The sequence below is a fragment of the Cannabis sativa genome, chromosome 2, assembly GCF_029168945.1.
Source record: "Cannabis sativa cultivar Pink pepper isolate KNU-18-1 chromosome 2, ASM2916894v1, whole genome shotgun sequence".
In the NCBI taxonomy this organism is placed as follows: domain Eukaryota; kingdom Viridiplantae; phylum Streptophyta; class Magnoliopsida; order Rosales; family Cannabaceae; genus Cannabis; species Cannabis sativa.
Genome location: NC_083602.1, coordinates 51,703,145 through 51,721,379, shown reverse-complemented (window position 1 = coordinate 51,721,379; position 18,235 = coordinate 51,703,145). Strand labels below are relative to the sequence as shown.

The following is an 18,235-nucleotide window of genomic DNA, read 5'->3' as shown; positions in this document are numbered from 1 at the left end:
TTACCACCCATCACAATGAGTTTATAGGTTTGTTCTTCTATAAGATTGAAGTGGTTTCTAGTTTCTAGAACTTGGTGAATTCCCTGAATAACAAACATATGGTTCAAGTAGATTCCTAATAATGTTGATAAATTCATCCGATGTAAGTGCGAATATTATATTTTGGATCCAATCTAATCTACATAATAACTCAAATTTAATCCAATTTCCAAAAGTGTAAATTGGATTGATTACTTTTTAATATTAAATTATTTAATATTTATTAATATTTTTTCACATAACTAACAACAAAATAAAATAAATTATTATTATTTTATGTATCAAACAACAAATTAAAATAAATAAAATAAAAATAACAAAAAATTTTGAGGAAAATAAAAAAAAAAATATAACAAATTTAAGGCAAGACGAAAACAATTATATTAACATTATTTTAAATTATATTTTTCTTATAAATAAGAATAAAATATATATTTGATATATTATATTTTTATATTAAAATATTAATTGTATATATATATATAATTTTTTTTAAAAATATATATAGATTAGATTACATCAATTACTTTTAGATATCAATTAACACAAGATTTTCCAATTCAATTCAATCCGTACAAGTGTGAATATCCACACTTTACGAATTAAATTGGATTGTGCGAATTGAATTGGATATTTTGCAAACACCCCTAATTGACATGTTGATTGGGAGTATTTTGCGGTGTAAGCATTTTGATGAACATCCCTTATAAAAAGTTGCCTCAACTCAACCAGTGAAGATGCTACGATACACTAACACTAGCACAGTAATAGCACGAACTGTATGACTTTGGCACAGCCAGCAGAACAAAAATCTGTTGGCTATAATAAGTTATGGGATTAACACCACTAGCCAAAATCAAACAATGAGTAATTTTCTCCGAAATCAAATAGTTGTTTTAGTACAAGAGTTATTGATTTGCTTGCCAAAGTGCAAATAATTAGCACATATTTGTATTTGTATTATGCACTTTGTTCTAAAATCCTCTAATGGTGACATCAGTCTATGCCTACTCTGGTGCTGCAGTGCAATAAGATTATTCAACACCATTCTAGATTATCATGAAAACCAAGGTGTGTAATAACATATTCCATTATCGTTGTTCGTTGACAAAGATAGGCTCTTATTGAACTGAACTGTTATATTGCATTATCGTTGACAAAGATAAGCTCTTATTGAACTGAACTGTCATCAACCTGAAAATTATGGTTTCTGAGGAAAGGACACACAGGTCTTTCTCCAAATATTCAGAAACACGATTTCAAACACAAGAAAGCCCACAACTACTTTGAAAATTGTCACAGTTATGGAGTTAAGCTCTTTTCTCGACATAAGATCCAGCAAGCCCAGAGGTTCCTAGAACTGATACCTGCATTAATTAAGCAAACGAAAAGTTATTAGGGACCAAGCAACTACCTTTTCAGTGGAAACATTTCAAGTCACCTTTTCTAACTCTCATTAATTACCACAAAAAAGTAAAAAGACTTAAGGTAAGAATTAACTAAAAATACTGCGTTTGCAAAAACTACTACATCCTAAACAGCCCTAACTTCTTCCATGTACAACATTCTAAGGATTCTCATTTTGGTATCTTCAAGTGCCATACTGATAAAATTGAGAATCGAGATAATATATGAAAATGATACTTGTAAAGAAATTAAATACCAAAGGTTTTTCTAGATTTAATGAATACCTTTCCCCAGTCAGAACTTAAGCCACCACATCTCATCTTCAAGTAAATCATCTTTGATCCCAGTTCTGTCTCCACTTTCTTTCGCAAATAGGTCTCATCAGGCCCAAATGCTTCCAAATAGGTATTGTAGCGACTGAAAATTGTTTGAAGTGCATTCGCATGCTCTTTTGACAAGGGCTTTATATTCTACAAACAAGATCAAACATCAAACTCATGAGGACCAACACCAAGGACAAGAACATGTAGCAAATAATCAGCAAGCATACTTCATGCACACAACAATACCTCGCCACTCATTCCAACAGTGTCATCGAATTCCATCTTTAAATTCATGATGATCTCACCAAATTCCTCAGATGCTACAGCAGCACGAAAAACATTGGTTAAAGCTTCCTTTCCAGCATTGTCATCGGTATTCTTAGACAAAGCAGCCTTTACTTCATGGACAAGACTATCAGGGAGGTCATCCCAACTAGCAGCCAACAAATCCTTAAAAGCCCTATTTAGATCAGGGTCTGTCACGACAGGCATGTGAGTTACATCTTCACTATAAGATCGTGTGCTTCCCATACTCAACGAAAGAGGAGACCTGCAATCTATACAGTTCAAAAAATGGGGGACAAACAAAGGAATCATTTACACATTTAAAGAGGGAAAAGAAAAAGTTCTGTAGAATGAAAAAATTCGAGAATATGACTAGACAATGGACATATTGACGATGATTACCAACAACAGCATACTTCATAGCTACAAGGTCCGTGAAATGTAAGAGTATAACTAAAATGGATTATGTATCAATGTATTAAAGTTTTAACAGTAGTAGAAAATAGAATCATATAAACGATAGGACTCTTTAACTTGGTTCAAGTTTTAATCTTTAGCTACATGAAAACTGGAAGCTTCATAAATTTTTGATCCTCAATGAACCCCCAATCAGTATCTGAAGCAAAAAATCGGTAATCGCAAGCATGAACTGATCATTACAAACTTATAACGCATAAACCCAGCTCAAAGCTCCGGACCAAAATCCAAAATGAAAATGAAACTACAATCAATTAAAGCTTTACGATTCTAAAGAAGAAAAAACAAAACCCAAAATAATAATAAAAAGAAAAAAAAAGAAGCAATTGAAACAAAAATGAAATTTAGAAGTACAAAAATAAAAACAAAAAATTACCAGAAGAAACAAGGGCTTGGCGAGAAGTAACTGAGGTGGACGGGGATGAAAAATTGGGGAGGCATCGAGCAGCGTAGTAATGGCGGAGCCCATGGTGGTTGAGGGCAGCCATGTGATAAGATCTAGTCCAGAGTGAGCGGTAGAGTGATCGCAGAGGTATCATCTTCTCCATTTTTCTGGTGCGAAAGCGGAAGAGAGATAAGAATGAGAAAGAAATAACAAAGAACATAATCAAAACACAGAGATAAAGAGATGAACAAAATCAATTATCAAATATAGAGATGAATAGACAAATGAAATGAATTAGCCTTTATCTTCCAACAAGTGCTTATACTAAAATATAGTCAAATCAAATGGTGATACTATTATAAATTATCAAATGGCATTAATGAGGAAAGAAGGTGAATTCAGATCAACCTACGACTTCAACCCCAACAACAAAAAGGAACCCACTCCAATTTTGAAAGGGACAATCTAAATCACACATGAAGAGTTGAAAACAAATAAGAGAGAGAGAGAGAGAGATACCGGTCAGAATTAGAAGCCGAGAGAGATGTGCAGATGGTGGAGTTCTTGCAGGTTGCACCGGAGAAACTCAGACGGCCGGAGAGATGGCCTGACGCGATTTAGGGAAAGAGAGAGAGAGAGAGGCTGAAACGAGTTAGAGGAGAGCTTACATTTGGGGTTTTTTTCATCACTTTATATTTTCAATACTAATCCACCTAAAAGAGTTTTTTTTTTTTTTACCAAAAAATTTACTTTTATTAAATTAAATCAGCTATCAAAATAGCTTCCAAATCAGCCGGGACACTACCCCGCAGCAAATACAACCAGAAATAGAACTAGAAGAACAAGCTAAAAAGTTAGTCGTCTGATTCCCGGACCATTTTTTTTTTTACTATTTTTATATTTTGAAGAGCATGTCAAGTATGTCACTTTGTAATTTTTATTTCAATCTAGTTATGATCTTCTAATTTTTTTTTTAAGATTATTAAGATGATAATGAAGTAAAATGTAACTAGATAGGATTTATTTTTGTATGTTGATTTCTCTTTTGTGCTACAAAATTCATGAATTTTTCTATCAAAAATATATTTTTTTCATCTTCAATATCATGTATTTTTAATTGTTAGAGCATGTTACACTTGGTTATTTATTATGCAAAAATATAATACTCTTTGATTACATGTCTTTCATTAAATTATTTACATCTAATTCTTAGAATATAAGTGTTATATTTTGCTTAAGCATAGTTTCTTTAATTTTGTGTAGTTTCATTAAATTGTAACATATTTAATGCTTAGAAATTATACACTTTATAAGTGAAGAAAAGTGCTACCTTTTTTAAAGAAACTTGTGCTTAAATAGAAAATATATTTTAGAAAATATTGTGTGATTTATTTCAACTATATCTAAAAATTGAGAATCAATATACTTATAAATACTATTAAACTTGCATTTTGTGGATTCTAATATCTTAATAATTTTATTTGAAAATCATTTTCATACTCACTCATCTTTAATTTTCAATCTTACTATTACTTGTCTTTTATTTTTCCAAAACAAAATCTCATCAAATATTGGAACTAGGTTAGAAAATTGGGAAATTTTTATATATATACATTATATACATTAATATTACAAAAAAAAATATTATATAAAAACAATCCATCGGTATGCCGTGACACGTCATCAAGCATACCGTTATTAGCTTGGATAATTTTGGAACCACCGGCGATGAAGGAGACGCGCCCACAATTCCATATTTCTCGGCCATCTCTGCGCGTGGTTCTACTGATTAAAATAGAAAGCTATAAATACCATAGGAATAATACACGAAATCAAAAAACAGAAACCAAACCAAACTTGAACGAAAAAACACCATTGACGGAAACAGAGACCTCGACGAATCTAAAAATTAGAGAATCGATCATCATATCTCTCAAATCTGTTGCTGTATACAACAAGCAAATCATCATCTCTCTAATTCGACCTACAATTCAATCGATCAATAAACCTATGAGCTGATCACAACAAACGAAAAACAAAAACCAGAGATTGTTGCTTCGAGAAAGAAGAAGAAGTACGTCAACTACAACATCGAAAACTAAATCTGAATAATGTACCTATTATACATTACGATACATACTACTGCTTATAACACATTACACCTTCCAATTCCTGAAAACACCTAAAAATGCATCATGTTTGTTAATTCTGTTAAACATGATTATTTGACAATTAATCAGTACTAATCAGATAGTTTACCAATTGTAATCATAAATGATAGTTAACTAATCAATACTAGGTACTTTAAAAAATACAGTACACTATAAACCTTTGTAATTGTAATCGCTCCAATATTATAGTTCAAAATATAGTCATCTAATTCGTAAAACTGCATATAGACCTTACTATAATAAATATAAAATTTAGTTTATGAACAGAATACCTATTCATCTCACATGTTTATTATTTTTTGTATATACATAATGTTTACTGTATACAATACTTAACATGATTAAACTAAACAAATCACGCAGGAATATGGATGTTAGAACAGTGATTCTTTTTTACAATGGAACTTGGGTTGACAGAACAACATACATTGATTATGAAGTCGAAGGTATACTAATTCCAACAGATTGTTCACATTATGAGCTTTCTCACATAGTATACGAAGCTTTGAATTTGGACAGAAACAAATATACGATTGATCTTCAATTTCAAGTAACGGAAGGCATACCACCAATAAGAATCAAAGATGATAGTGGATGCAAGTTTTATGAACAAATACGAAGGAAAAATGAAGATGAGACCAAATATCCTATCTTCGTTAACATCTCAACATCCACAACCGACAATGAACACAATGATAGAGTAAACTATACCGACAATGGGGAAACTAGTTTACAAACAAGGCAACTGCTACCAACAAGAACAGAATATGCAACAAAGATGGCAGATTATGTGATTGAACAAACTCAAAAATCGATGGAAGAAAGCTCCGAAGCAAATCAAATAATTTCAAATCCTCAAGTTGCTGAAATACACATTGGCCAAGTTTTTGCAAACAAGGAAACCCTCCAACAAGCAGTAAGCCTTCACTCAATAAGATAAAATCAACCTTTCAAGGTAAAAAGATCATCAAAACTAGACTGTAAACTAGGCTGTATTGATGATAACTGCAACTGGACATTCTTAGCATCAAAACATGGAAAGACTGACATGTTTATCATAAGAAAAATAGAGCATACTCATACATGTTCATTGGACATTACTTCTGGAGACCATCCTCAAGCTACAAGCAACCTGGTTGGAAAGGTTATAAAAAACAAGTTTGTAAACTCAAAAAGAGATTACACTCCAACAGAAATTGTTGATGACATGGTAGATGATTACAGTGTCTCTATATCTTACCAAAAAGCATGGAGAGCAAGAGAAAAGACAATTGTGGATGCTTGTCGCTGCCCACAAGAATCATACAGTGAGATACCATCAATTTTATACATGATGCAAATATCAAACCCAGGTAATAAAATACTTCGTCAACATAGAGTAATAATATGCTACATAGGTATTTATACAATAAACTAATTGGTTACTTTTGAAACAGGAACAATTACAGACCTAGTAACAGATGAAGATAACAAATTCAAATATCTATACTTTGCAGTATGTGCTTCAATAAAAGGTTGGCAACACTGTACACCAATAATAGTCACGGATAGAACCTTTTTAACAAACCAACATGGAGGCACTTTGTTGATAGCAAGTGCACAAAATGCAAATAGACATATATTCCCACTTGCATTTGCAGTAGTAGATTCTGAAAATGACAGCTCTTGGGAATGGTTTCTTCACAAAATAAAGGAAACTTATGGCGAAAGAGAAGGTCAATGCATCGTATCAGATAGACATGAGAGTATACTAAAAGCAGTAAAAGAGACATTTCCAGATATAATGCATGGGGTATGTTGTTACCATTTGATGAAGAATATAAAAATGAAATTCAAAAAAGGAGGTGATGAGCTCAAGATTGCATTTAATAGTGCATCTAAAGCTTACAACATAGAAGATTTTGAAAAGAGCATGCAAGACTTGGACAATATAAATGTAAGAATAAGAGATTACTTGGTGAGTGAAATTGGTGTCGAAAAGTGGACAAGACTATATGGCATGAACAGGAGATACAAAACAATGACATCAAATATTGCCGAATTAGTCAATGCAGCCTTGAAAGCAGTAAGAGACCTAGCCATCGCAACTCTACTAGAATGCCTACATTCATTGGTGCAAAGATGGTATTGGGAAAACAAGAATAGAGCCCAAAAAACTACAACAACACTGGCAAAAATACCTGAAAAAACATTAAAGAAACAAAGAGATATGAGTTTAAAGTACAAGGTAATTATATATACAGAAAAATAAAAATTGCTTACAAACATATTTACTCTGTTGTAAACTTAATAATGGTTTACTTGATTAATACATGTTGAAACAGCAAATCTTCTGGTATACCAAGTACACGACAACAACAGATCTCACATAGTAAACTTGGAGAACAAAACATGCAGCTGCCAACGATTTGAATATGATGAAATGCCTTGCTCTCATGCAATGGCTGTACTAAGCAAAAGGAACCTGTCTTGCTACAAATATTGCTCATACTACTACACGAAAGAAGCTTTTATGGCAACATATGAAGACAGTATACTCCCATATGAAGACAGTATACTCCCATTTGGCGAGACCGCATACCACTTGTGCTTTTGCTTCAAGTCCATTTTTGTATCGTTGTTTCTTTGGTCTTCCGGCAGCTCTCTTATGTTTAGGTGGGAGGCCTACAATATTTTTTATTAAATCTGGTAGTGAAGGCTTCAGGAAAATTACACTTCTGAATCAGAAAACCTGAGCCTTTCTCTCTCTACCTTGGCCGCCACCCTCTCTCTCTCTTCTTCCTTCATATTTCGAAATTACCTTAGTGATTAGAGTAGTGCCCACACACAGCAAGCAATACCTCAATCATAGTGAGGAAGATCGTGAAGAAAGATCATCAGCAAAAGAGTTTCAGCATCAAGGATTCATAGAAAGAGATCCAGGTTCAGATCTTGATAATACTCTGCTACAGAAAGGATACAAGAGTTAGAGATCTGAACGGAAGGAGTCATTTAATTCCGCTGTACCCAATGTAAGGTTTCTTAAACTTTATACGTGTTTATTTCATCGTTTAGAAAGTTCATATTTAGGGTGTTAATAAACATACTTGTGAGTAGATCTAAGATCCTAGTAAAATAATTCCAACAGTGGAAGGGTTGGCGGATGATTTTGATGCTTAGTGGTGTTTGGTGGGCAGATTACTGTCTGATAAACCGGCAAATTTCAATTCACTCCGAAACGTAATGGCGTCACTGTGGCGTTCCGGTAAGGGCATGTATGTAAAGGAATTAGAGACCAATAAGTATTTGTTTCAGTTCTTTCATGAAGTCGATATCAGTAGGGCTCTTGAGGGCACACCATAGACATTCAACAGGATACCTTTGATCATTGAAAGGCTTAAGGAAGGTGATAATCCCAAGCTATGTGTATTGAATACTATAGAAATATGGGTCCAACTTTATGATTTACAAGTAGGGTTCAAGAGTGAACATTATGTTTTAAGAGCGAACGGGGCTTACGTCGGAAAGTTTGTGTCTTCATGCATGAATATCGATCGACCGACCTCTTAAAAGGAGAATGAAAATATTTAAGAACAAGGAAGAGTGGTTATGGGAAAATTTCAAGTATATATGAACGGGTGCCGATGTTTTGCTTTATTTGTGGCGATATAGGCCATTCGGAGAAATTTTGCCATAGATTGTTTGAGGAATCTCTGGATTCCATTGTCAAGTCGTACAATTTGTTTATGAAGGCTCCCGATCACAAACAACATCGTCAAATCGGCGCTCGATGGCTCCGGGATAGTATGGGGCAGCCAATGGAGGGTTTTTCTCCGGCCATGGCCAACCTGAGCAACAAGCAACCAGGGTCGGGCTTCACGGAGAGGACGATAGGAAATCGCACGTACCAGGGAGACGGAAATCTCGGAGTTACAGGTGGTTATGGGCGGTCGAAAATCAAGGAGAAAAAAGTGGGATTGATATTAATGAGTCAATATCAGGAAATAATTTTAAATTTAAAAAAGAGAGGTTAGTTGTTTCAAATCACATTTTTATGCGATGTGGTGTGGTGCAACGGTTTGTGCAGTATAGACAGTTTAATGAATACCCCTAACCACTAATTAGTATGCTCTTATTAGTAAGTATTAATGTTGGTATTTATTATTTATTTAATGTTATAATATTTAGGTATAATTGTTTTTTTTTTCATAACATTTAGATATTTTGTTTAAGAGAGGTATTATTGTTGATAATTAATTATATTGTAAGGCGGAAAAAAAGGAAAAATTAGGCAAGATTTTTAACCCCTAAATTTTTATATGTATTAAATTATGTTTTTAAATTTTTTCCATATTGTTAAAAAAAAATTTTGAACTATTGACATTGTTGAATTTAATAACAATTCTATTCAATTTTACTAATGCGGTAATTGTCCATATACTAAATTGTGTCCTCAAACTTTGATATCTACTAAATTATGTTTTGTTATTTTAGTATGTACCAAATCGTGTCCCTAAACTTTTATCTATGTTAGATTTTTGTTAGTAAAATTGAAAAAAAAAAATTACATTGAAAATTTTTTATAGTATGAAAAGTTCAAAAACCTAATTTAATACAGGTTAAAATTTAAATGAAAAAAATTATAATTAACCTAATTAATTAAAAAGAGGAAAAATGAAATAAGTTGAAACTGAAATATGAAACGTATATATGGGAAGTAATATACGCACGCCCAAGGCACCAACAACTCTTCTCTTTCCTTGTCTGTACGGACGAGTTTTCTTTGGAAGCATGAACATTATTAGACAGACATGACATGATTGAGTTCCAAGTTTCTCACTAACAACTTCAAATCCAGATTTTACCAATCCCACCAACCTCCTCAACCCCCTCTTTCTTATAATCCTTTTTCCAAAGGTAATAATTCCCTTTGATTTGGAGGTTTTTTAAATTTCTCATTAGGGTTTTTGCTAATCCAAATTACTTTCTCTAATCATATTTTTTTTTCCCGAATTTTTTTTGTTGTAATTATAGAAAATTGTTAATTTGTTATTCTAGGGCTAGGCATTGTTTTAGGGGAAAATTCAAAACCTAGACTTGTTTTAATTTGATGAGTAATACTGTTTGAATTGGGGGTTGTATTTGTTTTTCTAAGGCTGGGAAGAAAATGATAGCTATATGTCAATCTGGGGGTGAGTTTGTCACCAATAAAGATGGTACATTGTTCTACAAAGGAGGAGATGCTCACGCTATAGACATTGATGATGAGGTTAAGTTTGATGATTTTAGGCTTGAGGTGGCTGAGATGTTCAATTGTAACATGAATTCAATGTCAATTAAGTATTTTCTTCCTGGGAACAAGAAGACCCTTATCACGATTTCTAATGAGAAAGATCTTAAGCGCATGATTAAGTTCCATGGGGATTCTTCCACGGCTGATGTCTATGTAATTGTGGAAGAGATTGCCGCTCAGGATATCTCTAACATGCCCGCCAGTAGGTAGTTTTCTTAATTTAATCCTTCCTGTTATCTATATGTACTTTATTGTTTTTGGGGTTTATTGCTAGTTAGCTCTGCTATTTTGAGGGATTTATGATTTGGGATTATCTGGGTTTTTGTAGGTCTAGCAGAACAACATTGTCTGAAACTGTGCTTCCAGTTGATACTACTCTGGATGTTGTTGGTGATACTGCTCAACCCGATATGGCAATTGATGTTGTGGATGACACCAATGCTCAAATTGATTTAACTGCTGATATTTCACCAATGTTTCCTCTTGTTGCTTCCTTTGATGAGAAGAATGCTAAAGGTGCCCAGCAGTGGCAGAACACTATCACTGGTGTAGGTCAAAGGTTCAGCGGTGTTCATGAATTTCGTGAGTCCTTGCGTAAATATGCTATTGCACATCAGTTTGCATTTAAGTATAAGAAGAATGATAGTCACCGTGTTACTGTCAAGTGTAAAGCAGAAGGTTGCCCTTGGAGAATTCATGCATCACGGCTGTCAACTACTCAACTGATATGCATTAAGAAGATGAATCCCACACATACTTGTGAAGGGGCTGTTGCAACAACTGGACATCAAGCAACTAGGAGTTGGGTTGCAAGCATTATTAAGGAGAAGTTGAAAGTCTTTCCAAATTATAAGCCCAAGGACATTGTAAATGACATCAAGCAGGAATACGGAATACAGTTAAACTACTTCCAAGCCTGGCGAGGAAAGGAAATTGCAAAGGAGCAACTTCAGGGTTCATACAAAGAGGCATATAATCAATTACCTTATTTATGCGAGAAGATAATGGAGACCAATCCAGGTAGTTTAGCAAATTTTACCACCAAGGAAGACTCGAGTTTTCATCGTCTTTTTGTTGCTTTCCATGCCTCATTGTATGGTTTTCAGCAAGGTTGCAGGCCTCTCATTTTTCTAGACGGTGTACCCTTGAAGTCGAAATACCAAGGCAATTTATTAGCTGCATCAGCTGCAGATGGGAATGATGCAGTTTTTCCTCTTGCTTTTGCTGTGGTGGATGCAGAAACCAATGACAACTGGAATTGGTTTTTATTACAACTAAAATCAGCGTTATCAACATCTTGTCCCCTGACATTTGTGGCAGACAGACAAAAGGGATTAAGAGAATCAATTCCAGAGGTATTCAAGGGTTCTTACCATGGATATTGCCTACGGTACCTTACTGAGGAGCTTCTTAGAGACTTGAAAGGACAGTTTTCTCATGAGGTGAAGCGGCTGATGGTTGAGGATTTTTTCACAGCTGCTTACTCATTGAAGGCTGAAACCTTCCAAAGTTCTCTTGAGAATATCAAAAGTATTTCGATAGAGGCTTACAATTGGATTGCACAAAGTGAACCACATAACTGGGCTAATGCCTTTTTTCAGGGCACCAGATATAATCACTTGACTTCAAATTTTGGGGAGCTGTTCTATAGTTGGGCCTCTGAAGCAAATGAATTACCAATAACTCAAATGGTTGATGTGATAAGGGGTAAGATTATGGAATTAATCTATACTCGACGGACAGATTCCAATCATTGGTTGACAAGACTCACACCAACCATGGAGGAAAAACTAGAAAAAGAAGCCCATAAAGCCCGTGGTCTTCAAGTGCTATTGTCAACTGGTAGCACATTTGAGGTTCGTGGAGACTCCATTGAAACTGTTAACATTGATCACTGGGAATGTAGTTGCAGAGGATGGCAGCTTTCTGGTTTGCCTTGCTGTCATGCAATTGCAGTCATCAGTTGTTTAGCCCAGAGTATGTATGACTATTGTTCACGGTATTACACAACCGAGAGCTACAGATTAACGTACTCAGAGTCGATCCATCCTATTCCAAATGTTGATATTCCTCTATTGCAAGATTCTTCCCAAACTGCAATAACTGTAACCCCTCCTCCTACCCGTCGTCCGCCTGGCCGACCTACAACAAAGAAACAATTATCACTAGATGTATCTAAACGTCAACTGCAGTGCAGCCGGTGCAAGGGTCTTGGGCACAACAAGTCCACCTGCAAAGAACTGGTATAAACAAGCTTCATTTTTTTTTCAACAAATATTGTTCTCTTTTGTTTGCAAGTGTTTAGTTCAATGTAGTTATGCAATTTCAGAAACCATTTACGACATGGTACTTATTCTAGTAGCGTTTTCTCTCCTGCAGTACCTTGTTGCACCCGATTCATGATTCATACTTATGTCGTAGCCACGTAAATACACCTCATGTAGATGATTCAAACCATTATAAAAAGTACTACTATCTTCACGCTGTCATCACTTTTGTGTATGCATCTGCTGTCTTCGCATGCTTAGTATTTGGCTGCCACTATAGGGCACCAATAACACATCGATGTGCCGGCAATTGATAATTCTATTAGGTGATTTGAGAAAAGAAGAGCAACATCTTTTATGCTTGCTGTTAAAACCTTACTATTTTATCCTTATCTTTCTTAATGGTACTAATTGGTTCCTCTTTTCATTTTCCTTTGACTTTTTTCAATAGGATTGCATCACTGCACCAGGAACATCATAACCTGTACATCTAAACAGCTCTTTATCAGGGATCGCAAGATTTACAGGACCCATATTTTGGTTTTCAGCAACCAGGAATGGGACTTGAATGTATGTAAATGTACTAGTACTAGTAGTAGTAGTAGTTGTAGTAATCTGTATTTATAATTGCAGTTGCTCTAGCTCACTTGTTATCATTTGTGCTATGAAGATTTAGTGCCCATGTTAAGGAATGAGAGATTTAGGATAATAAGAATATTGAGTTAGATTTAGTTGAGGTTCCATTTTACCTTACTCGTGTATTAATTAGTATCACTACCACCATTACCAACCCTGTTACTTTTTGATTTGATTGAAGTCTATTGTGAATTGTGAATGAATATGTAGTTACTCTTTTGCTAGCAAGAATTGATTCTCCATATCAAACAACGACATTGGCAAATGGATATTACCTACTAAACAAGCTTTTTTTTTCCCTTTTCATTTTGTATATTTATAGCAAAAATGACTGATTATTAATCAATAAAGTGTGACCCATTGATAACTAAAATAAATAGAATTAAATTGCACTAATAATGTTTTATATTTTGATAAGCCATTCTATTGAAAATGGAGGTGAAGTGGTACTTGTTCATTTTGTCTCTTATGTTGGCCAGAGAATCTATCTATAGATTAGAGAAGAGATTGTTCATTGTTTACTTTATTTTTGTGGTCCATTGTTTGGGTTTATATATACTAGAGTGTTGAAAATGGGGAGAAGCTAATACCACTTTTTGCTCCCATCTTATCTCATCTACCTCATTTGTTTGTGTTGTGTAATGAAAAAAGAAAAGAACCCCAAAAGAATTTTCATCATGAAAGTTTCTGAAAGTAGTAGAATAAAGAAAACATTTTCTTTCCCCTTTAAAAAAGAAATGAAAGAAAACATTGCCTTTTACTTTTCATTGAAGAGTTTATAATCTTCCCCTTATTTTTTTCTACTTCTTCAAAATCTTGGTACGTGTGTTAATTAGGTGATTCTATAGTAACTCTTCAAAAATTATTTCCTTAACTCTCTACTTCTTTTGGCATTTAGAAAATATTATAGTTTAATTTTTTTTTTATAATTGTGTATGTTATAATTATTTAAATATATTTTTTTTATATTTTTAAATAATTTATTGTATTGAGAATAAAATTTAAATATTTTATTACATGCTTAGTAAGCATCTATTTAAACTTTATAAATTCGAAATATTATAAAAATTAGCAAGTGATCCTAAAAATTATAATGTACATAATCATGAAAATAAAAATTAAACCAAAAAACTTTTATAGATGTCAAAACAGATAATAATGTTTGGAAAAACGACCTCTTAAAAATATACTTCATAATTTTATTTATAAATTGTGTACCAAAATAATATGAGCATTGCTATTTTTTTTTTTTTTTGAAAGGTGAGCATTGCTATTTAGCATACCATAAATTAGTGTTTTGTGAAAGGGTTAATAATTTCTTATAACATTAAAATTTAATTAAGATAAGAGAGATTCAATATTGAATGCCAGCATTAGTATTTAATTTTGGAAAATCAATACATATATTATTTTTTTTTTTTTTTAAATTTACAGTTTGGATTTCTATGTATATTTTTGAAAAAAATATAAAAATTGTTTTGAAGTGTAAAAATGAAAATACAATTTTAATTCTTTAGCATATTTTTTTAGGAGTTTTTAAATTTTTTTTAAAAATATTGTGTAAGTTTTATACTGTATACTGTATTAAATTAGTTATTTTTAAGTTGTTCCACTGTTGTTTAATTGTTTTGTTTTATTGTTTAACGATTGTTTTACAAAAAAGATAGTATTTTTGTAAAAAATTCCGCATGACAGTAAAATTGTAAATTTTTACCTAAAATTTAATACTTTTGTAAAAACTCCATTAAAACACGTCACCATTGTATTTTTAAGATGGGAGGGAAACGACGTCGTGTTGGGGTGTGTTTGGCAGAAGAAAGAAAAGACGGATGAACAAAACAAGAGACATGAGCAAATAATCGAACCAAAATTCAAAAATCCCATCTTCTCTTCTCTTCTCTTCTCTTCTAGCCGTAGCCCTAGCTAGGGTTTCTCCGATTCTACAGAGAAGCAAATGAACCAGCCATCATCGGCGAAGCCCAGTCCCATTCCTAACCAAAACCCTACTCCCTTGATCAAGAACAACAGCAACCATGCCAGGTTAGCTACGGCGGAATGCGGCAACTGTGGGTCGCCGAATCGGTGGGTTCTCCACCATGTTCGTATCAGAGGCATCCATCGCCGCCTCTGCACGACCTGCGTCCTCCGTCTCCACCCTTCATTATTCTGCCCTGGTTGCTTTCAGTTCTACGATTCTAACAACGTTCCTCCTCCTTCTAAACGCCTCACCTGCTCCAAATGTTCCTCTTTCACCCACACTCATTGCGCTCAAACGCCGCCACCGTCGCGTCCGCCGCCGACTTCTTCTTCGGCTTCGGTTATGGCGTCTTCTTCCGGCTCAGCCTCTTCTTATCTCTGTCCGGCTTGCGCTTCCCCCAATTTCAACTTCTTTGACGTTGATTCCGAACCCAATCGAGCGATAGACAAGAAACTTGCTCTTGTCTTGCTCTGTGCTGCTAAGATCTCCGCTGCTTCCATGACCAAGGCCGTGATCGTTGCTAGGGCTGAGGCTGAGCGACGAGTCCGCGAGGCTGCCCTAGCCCGGAAGAGGGCGAAGGAAGCCCTAGATAACTTGGCGACTCTCTTCAGCAGCAGGGGAGAGAAAGCTATGCGCAAGGATGTTGTTGGCGATGGCTCCGCTGTGGTTTCTGGGTCCCGTAAAAACCCACTTGCTCAGAATTCGCAAGTGGGAAAGGCGTTCAATGGGTTTACTCCTCCTCCTTCTAGGCAGAATCCAGCGAATCTTGGTTCCTCTCAACTCATTGAAAAAAAAGATAATCGGGAGCGCAAATCTGTTGTTGATCATCATCTTCACCGCCCAACAACCCTCCAATCTAACGGTAATGTACATGACAAGGACAAATCTGTAGCCATGGATGCTGACAAGGAAAAGGTTAAGCTTGAACCAAAGATACAATAAATGAAATAATGATGATGATGGTGTTCGTCCATATTGAAATTTATATTAAATTTTTTTTAGCTGTTTTATTTTTTTTAAAGGGTTTGGTTGGGACTGGTAGGAGAATTAGTAGAAGGATGAGCTTAGCACCCCCCCATGAATTGATTATGTTGTGCCATGTCGAATTTTCTTCTTACATTTTGTTCTTCTTCTTTCAGTTTATTGCTTTGTTTTCTTGGTTCTGTGATTACTTTGGTTCTCTTTGTTGATCTGAGTATTATGGCTCCTCCAGTGCTATTAATGTAGTCTAGTCATTGTTGTAGTGTTGTTTAGTGAAGATAGGCTTAAGCTTAGTTTTTTTCTCTTTTCTGGGTTAAGTTTGTTGATAATGTCCACCTTGTATGTATGTATATATAATAATGACATTGATCATTATGTTTGGTAATTCACATTCCACAAATTACTGTGGTGTTTTGTTATAAGAAAGAACATAAGCAACAATTTAGATATCTTTTGATGCAATAAATATATCTAATATTGTTTAGTCATGAATTGTAGTGTTAATGGATTTTGATGAAGCTGATGTTATTTATTTTGAAAATTTGCATCATGTATTGATATATTAATGTCAATTTTGAACTTATTATAATCCTCTTCCTTTCTCTACTTTTACTGTTGACAATAAAGACTACCACACTTTCTTTCGTATGAAGATTTAATATTTGTTGTATGAAGATTTTAGTGAATGCAATAATCACATCACCCATACTTAGAATTTTCTATATTGTTAGGTGATTTGTTGCCCATTCATGAAGACTAATTTGTTATAGTTTGTAATCTTATAGTGGTCCCGGTCTAATTGTAGAATATGTTGTACCTTTATAGTGGTATTTTTCTTCCATGATATCGGATATCCACCATAGAGGATTTTGATTACATTTTTGATGGATTTTACTTAAAAAAGAAAAGCTGGAATTAATGCCATTATATAACACAACTTCACTCCGTAGCTATATTCTTTCTTTTAGTTATTTTATTTATTATTTGATACTTTTCTGTAACATATTGTTGTGTCGTGTGGTATGGTAATGGAATGGAAGTTTTGATATCAATAGTGACTAGGGGATGTACATCTATTGGTTTGGGAGGTATATCTTATATATTTTCTTACTCACCCTAAAGTTCGGGTTGCTAAAATTTAAGTGCAACCCGCTCAATTTAAAAAAAAAAAAATTGTAAACCGACCAATGCTTAACTCGCCCAAATTTTTTTTTTAGTTTTAAAGTAAATAAAAATTAAAAAGATAAATTAAAAATATTAAATTCCACCAAAACATAACACAATATATATGACTTTGAAAATAACAATTAAGTATATAATTTTATATTATTATATATTTAATGTTATATATTATGAAAACTAAAAAATTAAAAAAAAAATTAAAAAAGTCAAAGTTGGGTTGGTCGGGTTATTCGGTTTAATTGGGCGAGTTGGACTTATTTTCAACCCGCCCAATTAACAGATTAGACGGGTTGTAATATTTTCGGGTTATTTTAATTTGTAATTTTTATCAGTTTTTTCAGTTCGATTTGAGTAAGTTATTCGGTTTGGGCGGTTTATAATTTTTTTTGTACAGCCCTATTAGTGACAACAGTGTTCCTATGAGCTTCACCTTCATCTTGGAAAAGATATATTCATTGTATGTAATGCTACTGTTTATTTATTAGGAAGAATGTTAATTACAATCTTTTAGTTAACTTTTACGTGCGAAAATATATATTTTTTTGTAGCTCTATTTATTATAGTTATAATATTATATTTTTAAAAAATTTAAAATTTTATAATAGTTTACAATATTAAGAATATAATTTTAAATATTGTAATTTTTTATGCGTGTTAAAAAATTTTCAAATTTGTAAATATAATGAATATTGTCATTAAAATTGTATAAAAAAGAAAATATTTCGAACATGTGATTTTGAGCATAGAGATTGTAATAAGAGGTCGATAGTAGCACTCTCCATTTATTATAAAGGACGATGGTATCAACTTGGTAAAACATGAGAAAAGAAGA

At 33.6% G+C, this 18,235-nt stretch overlaps 4 protein-coding genes across 6 annotated transcripts; 3 read left to right on the top strand and 1 right to left on the bottom strand.

Moving 5' to 3' along the window:
* Positions 1-1,093: 1,093 nt before the first annotated feature.
* On the bottom strand, positions 1,094-3,700 carry LOC115719636 (succinate dehydrogenase subunit 5, mitochondrial). Its single transcript, XM_030648751.2, has 5 exons — positions 3,436-3,700; positions 2,908-3,083; positions 2,016-2,326; positions 1,731-1,916; positions 1,094-1,406 (listed from the first exon to the last, which is right to left on the bottom strand). Exons 2-5 carry the CDS (start codon positions 3,077-3,079, stop codon positions 1,350-1,352), a joined length of 726 nt encoding a protein of 241 aa, XP_030504611.2. The 5' UTR covers positions 3,080-3,083; positions 3,436-3,700; the 3' UTR covers positions 1,094-1,349.
* A 1,754-nt stretch (positions 3,701-5,454) lies between these two features.
* LOC115720472 (uncharacterized) lies at positions 5,455-7,459 on the top strand. Its single transcript, XM_061109411.1, has 4 exons — positions 5,455-5,946; positions 6,043-6,439; positions 6,524-7,314; positions 7,412-7,459. Exons 1-4 carry the CDS (start codon positions 5,455-5,457, stop codon positions 7,457-7,459), a joined length of 1,728 nt encoding a protein of 575 aa, XP_060965394.1.
* A 2,265-nt stretch (positions 7,460-9,724) lies between these two features.
* Positions 9,725-13,490, top strand: LOC115719639 (uncharacterized). 3 transcript variants are annotated; one of them, XR_004012201.2, is made up of 5 exons: positions 9,789-9,983; positions 10,222-10,565; positions 10,688-12,602; positions 12,739-12,952; positions 13,078-13,490. XR_004012201.2 is itself a non-coding variant. In XM_030648755.2 (4 exons), exons 2-4 carry the CDS (start codon positions 10,234-10,236, stop codon positions 13,105-13,107), a joined length of 2,277 nt encoding a protein of 758 aa, XP_030504615.1. In that variant the 5' UTR covers positions 9,725-9,983; positions 10,222-10,233; the 3' UTR covers positions 13,108-13,490. The 3 variants fall into 3 exon arrangements, 2 of the variants coding, with proteins under 2 accessions (XP_030504615.1, XP_030504616.1); XM_030648755.2 differs by lacking the exon at positions 12,739-12,952 and having other exon boundaries at positions 9,725-9,983; XM_030648756.2 differs by lacking the exon at positions 12,739-12,952 and having other exon boundaries at positions 9,790-10,565.
* A 1,471-nt stretch (positions 13,491-14,961) lies between these two features.
* Positions 14,962-16,647, top strand: LOC115720776 (uncharacterized). The gene has a single exon (XM_030649957.2). The coding sequence runs from the start codon at positions 15,217-15,219 to the stop codon at positions 16,180-16,182; it is 966 nt and encodes a 321-aa protein (XP_030505817.2). The 5' UTR covers positions 14,962-15,216; the 3' UTR covers positions 16,183-16,647.
* The last annotated feature ends 1,588 nt before the right edge of the window (positions 16,648-18,235 follow it).

Excerpts from the sequence above, each read along its gene's own strand:
- LOC115719636 (XM_030648751.2), bottom strand. The coding sequence starts at position 3,079 with ATGGAGAAGATGATACCTCTGCGATCACTCTACCGCTCACTCTGGACT. Across the intron at positions 2,327-2,907 it reads CCAAGCCCTTGTTTCTTCTG|ATTGCAGGTCTCCTCTTTCG; the intron begins GTAATTTTTTGT and ends TGAACTGTATAG. Across the intron at positions 1,917-2,015 it reads CTGTTGGAATGAGTGGCGAG|AATATAAAGCCCTTGTCAAA; the intron begins GTATTGTTGTGT and ends TCTTGTTTGTAG.
- LOC115720472 (XM_061109411.1), top strand. The coding sequence starts at position 5,455 with ATGGATGTTAGAACAGTGATTCTTTTTTACAATGGAACTTGGGTTGAC. Across the intron at positions 5,947-6,042 it reads AAATAATTTCAAATCCTCAA|GTAAAAAGATCATCAAAACT; the intron begins GTTGCTGAAATA and ends CAACCTTTCAAG. Across the intron at positions 7,315-7,411 it reads ATATGAGTTTAAAGTACAAG|CAAATCTTCTGGTATACCAA; the intron begins GTAATTATATAT and ends ATGTTGAAACAG.
- LOC115719639 (XM_030648755.2), top strand. The coding sequence starts at position 10,234 with ATGATAGCTATATGTCAATCTGGGGGTGAGTTTGTCACCAATAAAGAT. Across the intron at positions 10,566-10,687 it reads TCTAACATGCCCGCCAGTAG|GTCTAGCAGAACAACATTGT; the intron begins GTAGTTTTCTTA and ends GGGTTTTTGTAG. Across the intron at positions 12,603-13,077 it reads AGTCCACCTGCAAAGAACTG|GATTGCATCACTGCACCAGG; the intron begins GTATAAACAAGC and ends TTTTTTCAATAG.
- LOC115720776 (XM_030649957.2), top strand. The coding sequence starts at position 15,217 with ATGAACCAGCCATCATCGGCGAAGCCCAGTCCCATTCCTAACCAAAAC.